At 35.3% G+C, this 13218-nt stretch overlaps 1 protein-coding gene across 1 annotated transcript; it reads right to left on the reverse strand.

The window, feature by feature from the left end:
• Positions 1-208: 208 nt before the first annotated feature.
• septin5b (septin 5b) lies at positions 209-11665 on the reverse strand. Its single transcript, XM_051911181.1, has 12 exons — positions 11608-11665; positions 11436-11449; positions 9102-9192; positions 7874-7960; positions 7650-7773; positions 7429-7563; positions 5713-5830; positions 5480-5581; positions 2503-2599; positions 2241-2376; positions 2042-2144; positions 209-1321 (listed from the first exon to the last, which is right to left on the reverse strand). The coding sequence occupies exons 1-12, from the start codon at positions 11648-11650 to the stop codon at positions 1259-1261; spliced, it is 1113 nt and encodes a 370-aa protein (XP_051767141.1). The 5' UTR covers positions 11651-11665; the 3' UTR covers positions 209-1258.
• Between the last annotated feature and the right edge of the window lie 1553 nt (positions 11666-13218).

Raw genomic sequence — 13218 nt, forward strand, 5'->3', positions numbered from 1 at the left:
TTGTTTTTTGGAAAGCAGTTTATTTTAAATTCAGAGTGATACCCAAAGATGCACCACATCCTGAATTACAAATTATTGAGAGTTACTGTCATGCGCTCATTTTAAAGACACTGCAAGTAAAAACCATCTCAACTCACCCCGCTCTCCCCCTAATGAGCAATCTAAAAAACATTTAACAATGATGAAAAGATGTACAGATCAGACAGGCTCTACCACAGAGGATGTTTATTTTTCTAAGGAATCATGATATATGACAGATGGTGCATTTATCATGCTCATAGGAATAGCTTGAGTAAACACATACAGGCCATACAAATCAATATCTCAATGCATAAAACCAACAACAGCTGATATAAAATATGTCAGAGCCTTTTTGCTGATAAAGATTGTCTGATATCTATTTTTATTCTTAATATTATGAAAATTTTGGTGTTTTAGGGCTGAATCTAAAGTCTCAAGTGGCATATTATAACCTGAATTCTATAAAATTGATAAAAAGAATCAAGTTTTTATGTGCAATCGATAAAATAAAATACACAAAATGTTTGATCTGGGAAAATTCATACAGCAATCGTACAACAACTGAAGGGTGCCCTGATAAGGCCTTCAGAGAAAAGTAAATTAATAAACAATGAAAAAAAAAATTAAGGTTTAATACTACCGGTTAAAGCGTTTGCTAATAACTGCAAATGTTGATACTTCTTAACTGTGTAAACCTCGTTCAAAATTGAATGACTTTGTTGGTATAGCTGCTTCAAAAGTAGAAATTCACTCAAATAGTTAGTTTTCCACTCAGTGCTCTTGTTTTAAGCATATCGGCACAGGCGCACACTCACACACACACACACCAATTGCTAAAAAATATTTAAAAAAAAAAAAAAGGGATAAAAACAGGTCACAAAAAAAACAAGCCAGAACATTTGCCATGTCTACTGTCAATAAAGCAGTCTTTGCCATGGAAACAGTCATACAGCTTCACATGGACTGTACAAAATGTGAAAACTAACCAATCACTAAATCTTTTAGCGTTACTAAATATTTCAACTTGGAGCCTGGTTTTAAATATCAGGCTCAGAACCCTGTTAACCGTAGTGCTAGACACATGCATTCATATCTGTGTGTTTTGTTTTAACTTACAAAAACATACATTTGTTTATTTCTTTCACTACTGCATATCCTTCAGTGTGATGTTAAAGTGTTATGTCTCTGCTTGCAGACAAGCAGAAGTATAAACAGCCATTTCTGTGGAGGGCGGCATTCACAGGTCCTGTTCATGCATCTGTTGTTGCATTTTTTGAAGCATCTCCTGCATCCTCCGCAACTGTAAGAGACAAAGTGAACAATATTAGGCAGAAATACAAAAATAAAATTTTCCTGACTAGTTTTGTGCTCAGTGCCTCATTTAAAAAGTTAGAGTTAGGGCAGCACAATGTATCATTGTAGCATCGATATTGCGATCGTGAGTATCGTAGTTGATCTGTGATCCGTACGGACCAGGCACCACGGTTCGAAATGCAAGTGATTCTCAGATTAAAACCATCACAGAGCAAAAGTTTATCGTTTGCACGTGTTTTAGGTCCTGTCAGTTTAAACACTCAAGCGATTTTAAACCATTTGAGTGCAAGACAACACAAAAAAGAACTCAATTCAGAACTCACACGCTGTTTTCTGTGCGCACACACAGAGCCGAACACCGAATTCTGTTCTCTACGACGTCTAATTGTGCTTGAACGGACACATACACGCAAAATGATGTCAAAATGCTTTTCTTGGTGAGTATCCTCATAAACACAGTAAGTCGCTTATGGCTTACGTGAACGAAAACAATTGAGACGGAAAACGGATGCGTATCATTATATTGGATCCGTGCGTTCCGTTCGGTTATAAAGTGACAGAAGCCTAATATTCCTGCTGCTGACTGAGTCATTAATGTTAATCAAACAACAAAATACAAAATGAAATATCGCAATGTCAGTTTTTTCCAATATCGTGCAGCCCTAGTTAGAGTTAAGAAATTAAATAATTAAGCAGAACAGCTGACCTCTTCATCCTTCATCTTTATCAGCTTTTCTGTCTCTACGTCAGGGGTGGACAGTGGTAGTATCGGGATGGGACTCTCCACGCGATTATCCTGGGTCAGTTTGCTTGTGAAAACAGAACATTTCATAAGTGAACTCAATGGCAAAGTATCTTTTCCTATTATGTTTAATAAGATATTTGGAAAAACCATTGTGACTTACCTTGTCATTTGCTGTATGCACTGCGCCCTGTAGTTTTCATAGTGCACGTCACACGTGATGTCTTTCAGGTCGTGCATGTGTGAGCGAATCAACATGGTCCTCAGCTTGACGAAATCACAATGGGACTGATTCTCCACTGTGACAAAAAAAAGTATGCACACAAATCTGTTTTACTAGTCTTACTTTCGATGCATGTATATTTATCAGTACAGAGTTTGTCTCGTGCAAAATTTAGATATTCAAGCACAGATCCTGTACTGACCTTCCACAATGCCCCATGGGTAAAGTCTCCCTCGCACCCGCTGACCTTTGACCTCCACTATCGTGTTGCTTCCAATCACAGCAAATGGAGTGCTCTCCTAAAAGCACAAAACATAGAGATTTACTGTATATTTCTTGCTTCTAAGTTTTAATACTATATTTTAACACTAAAACACGCAATTTTGACTTTATAACTCACAATTCTGACTTTTTTCTCCGAATTCTGACTTTATATCACACAATTCTGACTTTATATCACACAATTCTGACTTTATATCTCGCAATTCTTACTTTATATCTCGCAATTCTGACTTTATATCTCACAATTCTGACTTTATATCACACAATTCTGACTTTATATCTCGCAATTCTGACTTTATATCACACAATTCTGACCTTATATCACGCAATTCTGACTTTATATCTCACAATTCTGACTTTATATCACACAATTCTGACCTTATATCACGCAATTCTGACTTTATATCTCACAATTCTGACTTTATATCACACAATTCTGACCTTATATCACGCAATTCTGACTTTATATCTCGCAATTCTGACTTTATATCTCACAATTCTGACTTTATATCACACAATTCTGACTTTATATCTCGCAATTCTGACTTTATATCACACAATTCTGACTTTATATCACACAATTCTGACTTTATATCTCGCAATTCTGACTTTATATCACACAATTCTGACTTTATATCACACAATTCTGACTTTATATCTCGCAATTCTGACTTTATATCTCACAATTCTGACTTTATATCACACAATTCTGACTTTATATCTCGCAATTCTGACTTTATATCACACAATTCTGACCTTATATCACGCAATTCTGACTTTATATCTCACAATTCTGACTTTATATCACACAATTCTGACTTTATATCTCACAATTCTGACTTTATATCACACAATTCTGACTTTATATCTCGCAATTCTGACTTTATATCACACAATTCTGACCTTATATCACGCAATTCTGACTTTATATCACACAATTCTGACTTTATATCTCACAATTCTGACTTTATATCTCGCAATTCTGACTTTATATCACACAATTCTGACTTTATATCTCACAATTCTGACTTTATATCTCGCAATTCTGACTTTATATCTCGCAATTCTGACTTTATATCACACAATTCTGACTTTATATCATGCAATTCTGACTTTATATCACGCAATTCTGACTTTATATCACGCAATTCTGACTTTATATCACACAATTCTGACTTTATATCTCGCAATTCTTACTTTATATCACGCAATTCTGACTTTATATCTCGCAATTCTGACTTTATATCACGCAATTCTGACTTTATATCTCGCAATTCTTACTTTATATCACGCAATTCTGACTTTATATCTCGCAATTCTGACTTTATATCACACAATTCTGACTTTATATCACACAATTCTGACTTTATATCTCGCAATTCTTACTTTATATCACGCAATTCTGACTTTATATCTCGCAATTCTGACTTTATATCACACAATTCTGACTTTATATCTCGCAATTCTGACTTTATATCACGCAATTCTGACTTTATATCACGCAATTCTTACTTTATATCACACAATTCTGACTTTATATCTCGCAATTCTTACTTTATATCACGCAATTCTGACTTTATATCTCGCAATTCTGACTTTATATCTCACAATTCTGACTTTATATCACACAATTCTGACTTTATATCTCGCAATTCTGACTTTATATCACACAATTCTGACCTTATATCATGCAATTCTGACTTTATATCTCACAATTCTGACTTTATATCTCACAATTCTGACTTTATATCACACAATTCTGACTTTATATCTCGCAATTCTGACTTTATATCTCACAATTCTGACTTTATATCACACAATTCTGACTTTATATCTCGCAATTCTGACTTTATATCACACAATTCTGACCTTATATCATGCAATTCTGACTTTATATCTCACAATTCTGACTTTATATCTCACAATTCTGACTTTATATCACACAATTCTGACCTTATATCACGCAATTCTGACTTTATATCTCGCAATTCTGACTTTATATCACACAATTCTGACTTTATATCTCACAATTCTGACTTTATATCTCGCAATTCTGACTTTATATCACACAATTCTGACTTTATATCACGCAATTCTGACTTTATATCACACAATTCTGACTTTATATCTCGCAATTCTGACTTTATATCTCGCAATTCTGACTTTATATCACACAATTCTGACTTTATATCACACAATTCTGACTTTATATCTCGCAATTCTGACTTTATATCTCGCAATTCTGACTTTAAATCACGCAATTCTGACTTTATAACTCACAATTGTGAGATATAATGTTGCAATTATCTTTTTTATTTTTATTTCATGTTGGAAAAAAGCTTCCATAAGTTTTAAATAGTCGTCAATGGAGAAAGTTTTTCTTTTTTGATTATTTTCTGCAAAATGTGCCAGAGGTGTAGTTACAGCATCTACCAGCAGGGGTTAACTGGATCAAACTAACCAACCAGCCAAACCTTGAACATCTTGACAGAAGCAGCTCACTTGGTTTTACTAATTATTACAATTTAAAAGAACTGTTTTCTATTTGAGTGTATTTTAAAATGTAATTTATTCCTGTGATCAAAGCTGATTTTCAGCATCATTACTCTAGTCTTCAGTGTCACAAAATCCTTCCTAAAGAAATCATTCTAATATGCTGATTTGATGCTCAAGAAACATTTCTTATTATTACCAGATTGTTTAATATTTTTGTGGAAACAGTGACACATTTTTGAACCCCTTGACGGAGGCAGCTCACTTGGTCAAACTCATAATGGTTTTAATCTGGTATGGTCCTTCTGAACCAGACCTCAGCCTTGAATCGAACAGAAAACATCATTTTTCATGTCTTGAGTCATGAAGTACTCAAGCATCCATTTATGAGTCATAATACCAACCTTCAGCTCTCGGTCCTGTTGCTTGAACTCCTCGTCCTCATCAGAATCACAGTCTGGGAACTGGTACACTTTGATTCCGAACTTCTCGATCTCCTCCCTCACCTTGAGTAGAAGGATCAAAAACATTCGTTACGTCAGAAGCCCTGACACCATCGAGCAAGGACACGGTGTGCGTACGTGAAGAGAGCGTGTGCATGTATAAACAGACTGAGGTTGAGGTGGATCCGCTTTACCCTGTCCTTCATCTTCCTCATCTCCGCTGGCGTCAGACAGTCAGCCTTGGAAATTAGTGGAACCACGTTCACCTTGTCCTGCAGTGCCTTCATAAACTCCACGTCCACAGGCCGCAGCCTGAGAGGAGAGCAGAGACAGTGAGTGGGCTTATGCGGTCTGAGAGGCTTTATTTAGTTTGCTTTCAAAAACGAGGCATTTACAGTACTGTTCAAAGGTTTGGGGTCGATAAGATTTTTTAATGTTTTTGAAAGAAGTCTCTCATTCTCACAGTAAAATACAGTAAAAACAGAACTATTATGAAATATTATTACAATTTAAAATAACTAAATATTTGAGTAATTTAATCCTGTGATCAAAGCTGAATTTTTTAGCATCATTACTCCAGTCTTCAGTGTCACATGATCCTTCAGAAATCATTCTAATATGCTGATTTGATGCTCAACAAAAATGTATTATTATTATCAGCGTTGAAAACAGTTGTGCTGCTTTGTATTTTAGTTCAAAAGAACAGCATTTATTTGAAATATAATTTTTTAAACATTATAAATGTCTTTACAGTCACTTGATAAATTTAATGCATCCTTGCTGAATAAAAGTATTAATTTCTTAAAAGAAAAATCTTGTAGTGTATATTTAAATGTATTGATCGTAATAGAGATTGATTTACAGTAATGTTCACAACACAAAGGTTTCTGCACTTTATAAATAGATGATTTATTAAAAAAATAAACTGTAAAGACAACTTATATGTATATATGTATACATATTAGGGCTGTCAAGCAATTAAAATTTTTTATCTAATTAATTACATGATGTGGCAATTAATTAATCTAATTAATCGCAAATTAATCACACATCAAATTTGGCTGAGAAATTACTTCCAAAAGACAATTTAAAGTCATTATTGTGTAAAGCATCAAATAGAAAAAAAAAAAGCTTCAGAAAGAGTTTTGGGTGAACTGTCCCTTTAATGTTTTTTTTAATAATATTATTATTAATAGGGAAATATATTTTTTTTTTAATGAAATGTTACTCTAAATAAGAATCTAAAACTGCTAGTAGGTGGCAGTAAATGTCTTAATGAGTGAGTCATTGAGTCATTCATTCATTCATTAGATTCGTTCAAACGACTCATTCATTCAGGAGTGAAGAAAATGGTTCTCTTTATGAATGGTCCATTGAATCATTGGTTCACCCAATTTTTTTCAAAACGCAGACTCAGAAATGAAACGCTGCTGTGTTTTTATACTTTCGCTGGCAAAACTGAGCCAAACGGACAATATTTTGTCTAAAATAACACAATATTAATTTCTTATTTATTGAACTGTTGTATAAAATCAGTATCACATTTGCACATTTGCTTCTGGACAGGAAAACAGAAGATATTGCGCTTGTTACTCATGTGATATAGCTTAACTATATCATATAATGTAAATATTAGACAAAAACTCAAAGGGGGCATTTTTGCCCCATATCTTGAATTTTAGGAACTTTCCAATTATATTCTATAGGCTCCATCACACAGTGAGTTGTTGCCCTGCATCATATTTGTCATCAATCAACTGTATGAAATGTCAGATGATCTACGCAGGTCGTTAAATGTGTTAATAATTTTAATGTGTTATTTTTTACCATAATTAATTAATCTAGTTAACGTGTTAAATAGACAGCCCTAAAATATATATATTAGTAACAGAGAGTCAGAGATGTATTACCCATGGCCAAATGGAGGGATGAAGTACAAGCAGCAGTGGACACGATTATCCTGGATGTTCTTCCTGTTCAAGCCGCTTTCATCCCGAAAATACTGTTCAAACTGCTGGTCAATATAGTCAGTAATGGCCTTCCAGCTGAGGATTGAGATGAAAGAGTCTGATTAGCAGAAAAACTACCAATAATTTACTTAACAAATCTGTGGTAAACTCTAAGTACGTACCTCTCCGTATTATTGACAGCGTCTCCAAAACCTGGTGTGTCTACAATGGTCAGTTTCAGCTTGACGCCCTTCTCCTCAATGTCAACGGTGTGTTTGATGATCTCCACAGTCTGATTAATGCGCTCTAATCAACAAAACACGTATTTTAGGAAGGAATGATGTGTCTTTTAGATGACATTATGCAAATTGCAGTAAAATCTGCGAGCATGGGAGCAGAAATATACCTTCAGCATTCAGTAGTTTCCTGTCCTTGTACAGATCTGTGAGGAACAAGCTGTTGATCAGGGTGGACTTTCCAAGACCAGACTCCCCTGAAAGAAAAAAAAGGATTTTAAACATTTAGAAATACACTTAGTGCACAGGTTTTCAAACTGGGGTCCGGGGACTCCCAGGGGGCCGCAAGATTAAACTAAATAAATAAATGAATTGAATAAAATAAAACTATATGTCTATGTGGATCCTTTAAGACAAACCATGTGCAAATTCATAAACATATATGGCTAAACTAACTTGCCATTGTGCAGTGTTTACTACTGTAAAGTTGACCGAGTGGATCTCTGAGCTGGTGTGAGTGAGTGGAGGCGGGGCTAATTTGCATATACTAAATAAGGCAAGGGTGTCGAGTTACATTCAACCTATTTTAAGGTATAAAGAACTTTTTTTCACAAGAAAAAACATTTAAATATGTAATTCTGGTGATCAAAGATGAGTTTTAAGGGATAAAATTATTGACTACAGCCAGGGGGACTTTAATATTTTGAGTGTTATTTATTATTTTTTTTTTGAGTTTATTTTATTTCACATTAAAATTTTAGTCATTTTGTGAATTTTTTTATATTTCTGTTTAGCTTTTAATTTATGCTTATTTCCATTTAGTCATTTTAATAATTGAACAAACTTATTTTATTTTAAGGGAATTTTTTTCAAGTTTTTTGAAGTCAGCATGAAATGGAAGTTGCAATAATCTTTTCTTCTTCTCCATTGTGATGTATATCCGAGTGAAACGGCTTCTCGAATGAGTAGAAAATGTAAGGCGGGACTTGATTTTGTCTATCAGGAATTGATTGGATCGTTGGATGGTTGTGGTTTGCTATTGGTCGATCTCATGTTAGTGACAGGTTGCCCCGCCCTCAAGCCAGTGAACATCAGAGAAGAGATATATCGCTGCAAGAGGAAGTGGAAGTTACAGTATTTTGATTCAAGATTACGAGGGCACATGAATTAAAAAACTAAATAAATAATGATGTGCACAGGTAAATAATTTATAATAAATACTGCAATATTCCATAAAATATGTTGAATATGAATATGTTGATTTCATGGCGACTTGAAGTTCTTCATCTAATATTTATGTTTTATTTCAGCCTTGTTTCAGTTAAGGAAAACAATATTGAATACTTCTCGTTTTTGCTTTAGTTCACAATAACAACACTGGTGATAAGGAAAACTCACCTGCCACCATGAGTGTGAAATCAAAACCTTTTTTGACCGACTTCCTGTGAACCTGGTTTGGGAGGGTGGCGAAGCCGACATACTCTTTTTCCTGAAGGATTGGATTACAATGGCATAATTTCAAAATACGGTGCTAATACTACCACATTCATTTCCATATCAAAACAACTGTACAGTATGCAAAAAATGGACATCAGCAAGCCAAATCATGTGATAGCTGAAGGGATAAAAATGAATCCAAGCGCCCCACCCCCAACCTTCACAGTCAGCCTGATGTATGCCACACTCACTACATTACTAGGGCAATCCCAGAATTCCTGCCATGTTTCATTGTGCTTAGAGAGTCTGTGCGGGAGCGGTCATGCCTGAAGGCCTCACAGTCCATATTTACAATATTACATAATTTATCCTATTATATAAAACCTCTCAGCAGTCATATACAATCATTATGCTTGGTTTGCATCACAAATATGCAAAACTTGCCCTGTTTATTGGTCCAATTCATCTCAGAGAGCAGCAGAGTATGCAAATATGTAAGAAAGGAATGGTTTTACCTGCTGTGCAGGACTGAATGAAACTAAAACACAAATACAATAAGATAAAATAGACTCTCCTGCTTGACTTCATCTCCAGGATTGTTTGGCCTGTCTGGGAATCTCGCTAAGTGTGAGAGGTTTATCCTCACCTAAGGCCATGGATATTGGATTTTGCTTTCATGCACAGCTGGCGACAGTCTCAGTCACCGGAAACCATGTGCATGCATTCGTGGGCGTTCACAGACAAACAACACAAGAAATGAATCAGATGTTTCCTAGCAGAAAGAGGCATTAGCGTTATTTTCATCAGTCGTCCCCCAGATTGACTTACAGTTCGCCCTCAGGCAGACATTCGGAGAGCCAAGTGCACATTTAGACATTTTCTAAACCAGTGCACAGCAGGCTACATGAACATCAGCTGAACATGAACATTTTTTTTCATGTTTTCTAAGATTTGAAGAAGAATATGAAATCAGAAAATACCACAAAACAGTGCAACACCTCATTACAAAAATGAAAAAAGGCCTATAGTAAATTAACAAGGATGTTTATAATTAAAAGAACTAGGCCTACATTGGTACATTCACCCTGTAATTTAAAGGAAAATATATATATATATTTTTTTTTTGCATTGTGACATTATTTCTAACATTTAAGTACATTTCTTCCCCAATTCTCATGTGCGTTACACCGTGAACTAACGTTACACGCGACGCGTTTTGTCCCAACCGGCTGGAACAACAACACAAAGTAGGCTATGGCAATGATAATCTAGGTACAGGTCTTTATGTGCTTTATTTAATGTTAAAAGCATGTAATGTGACTTTGAATATCATTTTGTGTGTCTTTTATAGCCGAAGGCTACTGAAAGCAAAATGGACAATTCACCTCAGTTCTTTAAAATAAATAAAATGAAACAAAAACGTTCAAACTGTCGACTCATTGTGAACAGACAAGTGTATTCTATGACAAAGGTTGTTTCAGTAACTCGATATGTATTTTTAATAATGTTAAAATGGTGTAATATTCATGAATTTGATTATGTACTTATTCATTTCGTTGGCGCTTGCCGAGAGAGCCCGCCCACGCGCTCTTCTGATTGGCTGTGATTTTTGATTGACATTATCGCGTCTCATAGTCGCGTCGCGTCTGGTGTGGACAGACAAATTGTCGCTGGAATCTTATCGCATCGCGTCTGTTTTAGTGTCACAATGCAAATAATCTAGTTTGGAATAAAATATAATTCATTTTCTTTAAGCAAAATGCAATTTATTACTTGTGAGTGGAATATGGCCTTTCTCTGAGATTCACACATAGCCTATATAATTAAAATAGTAGATGTAATTAGATTCAGCGACATTTAATGAAAACTTTAAGATAGTGGCTGATGGTATCGTCCTCATTGCTCTCAAATGATGCAATGGATGCAGTTCTCCTGCTGCTTTACAGTGAGGTTAAACAGAGTACCGAGATGAAATGTGGGACACTGAAAGCAGGCAGTGAGGATTAGTTTCATGCATCTCTAAAAATGGACAGCATCCATGAATTTGATGGAAGAGATATTTGCAACCCTTAAATGCCTTATCAAATATACAGAATATGATATTTAGTGTTCATTGTTACTCTCCTAACCAAACAGATGTAGATGGAAGCTGTTAGTGATGCAGGACCGTTATATGGCTCTATTCATAGCAATGTCCCAGAAATATATGCAGCATGCTCACAGATGTGGATCAGCTCATAGAAATGCAGCACACTATTTATATTGATGATTACAGACAATAAAGCACGCTTTTACCTCTCCATCCTCTGCTGTGTGATGTGAGACGCCCGCAGCAGGTGAAGGATGCAGACGCCCATTCAAGCATTGAGAATTCCACAACGATTGATGCAAACAAACAAATTACATTCCCGTTATTAAATCTTGCTGTTATTTCAGTCACATGCCGTTAATACATCACCTATCTTACCTGATTTCACCGTCCGGCTCTTGTACCTGGCGCTGCTCGTCATCCCGACCGCTCTTGGAACGCGAAATTCCAAATCATAGTATGGAGAAGGTTTGCTCATTAATATTCATTAGCCCAGCCTTCTCTATTGGACGGTCACCAAGGAATTATTATTTATAGTCTACTGCTATTGGATGGCAACCGCTCAACGGCAGCATTGCGTAATTAATATATTTATTAGAAGAGATTTAGCCCTTTTCGATTTGAGAAACAGCTGGAATGATGACACTGCCAGATGTGGAGGGGAACGATCTTGCAGTAGCTACTTCTGATTAAAACCATAGCAAAATTATTTGTTATGTGGTTTGTCTTCGAATAGGACCTACTATTTGTGAATTCCTTTTATTGATATTATTAAAATGATAATCGATATTTACATTTAAAAAAGACCATATGATTTATAAATCCTTCGTGACCGTCCAATAGAGAAGGCTGGGCTAATGAATATTAATGAGCAAGCCTTCGCCATACTACGATTTGGAATTTCGCGTTCCGAGAGCGGTCGGGATGTTTATTTAGGCTATTAATAAATAAACAGACAGTACAAATACTGTCAATTTATTAATTTAAAAACATTAAAGGAAAATACACCTTCAAACTGAACAATAATTCGACATAGCTACCCAGTGTAAGCTACTGTATTTAATTCTTTAGTTAATATAAAATAATAATAGTAATTACTACAAAAATAAAACAATCCTTCTTTAAAGCATTTGCCAATTGCTTTATTAATCAAGTATTTTTATTTATTTATTTTTTATTTAAATTTACGCAATTATTTGTTCATTTTGCATTAATACATTATAAAATTATAGCTTATAAGTGGTTCTTCCGGTCCTATACATACAGTTCTGATGTTGTTTCAACACAGAGACGCATGGTGGCAGTATAACGTCATTTCCAGACTCGTCTCGTACTCCATAATGGTTTGAATGGATGTATGTGAGACAGCCTTTGAGTGCTCAAATTATCCATTATAGGTCATGTATGTATTCTCATGCATTGTGATTTCCTCACAGAGGACAGCGTGGAAAGGAAGATGTCTGGAGAGCAACACAATAGTGAGACCCATAATCTGTAAATACTGCCCAGGAAACCCTGTGACAGGCTATAGGGAATTGTTTCTTTTTGTGTCAGAATTGGAGCGGTTTATTTATTCTAAAAACACCTCAAAGCCCGCTTAAATTAGGGACATGCTGACATTGTAACTTTGTTGGAGAAAAAACGAAGTAGGCCAGTGAATGAATGTGGCCTGTATTGAGAGAGAGAAATTTCTTCTGAACGTTTGACGTTTGAGGAAATAATGGTGTTATATGTATGTCAATTTACATTGCATGCAAATTAGTGAGGATTTGGTCAACCTATACGTTTAAAAATATATATATATATATATGATTCAGGGGAGACTTTTCTTGCATAGAAATCAGTCTGGATAATTTGATAGGATCAGGAAGGAGGGTCAGCACTACATTCACTGATTCACTATGAATCACTGAAAGTTACACAGCCTCACGTGGCTCAGCTTTCTTTTGCACTTCCATAGCTCGATAGACTTAAAGGAATAGGTCACCC

This window comes from Ctenopharyngodon idella, chromosome 10 (genome assembly GCF_019924925.1).
Source record: "Ctenopharyngodon idella isolate HZGC_01 chromosome 10, HZGC01, whole genome shotgun sequence".
Classification (NCBI taxonomy): domain Eukaryota; kingdom Metazoa; phylum Chordata; class Actinopteri; order Cypriniformes; family Xenocyprididae; genus Ctenopharyngodon; species Ctenopharyngodon idella.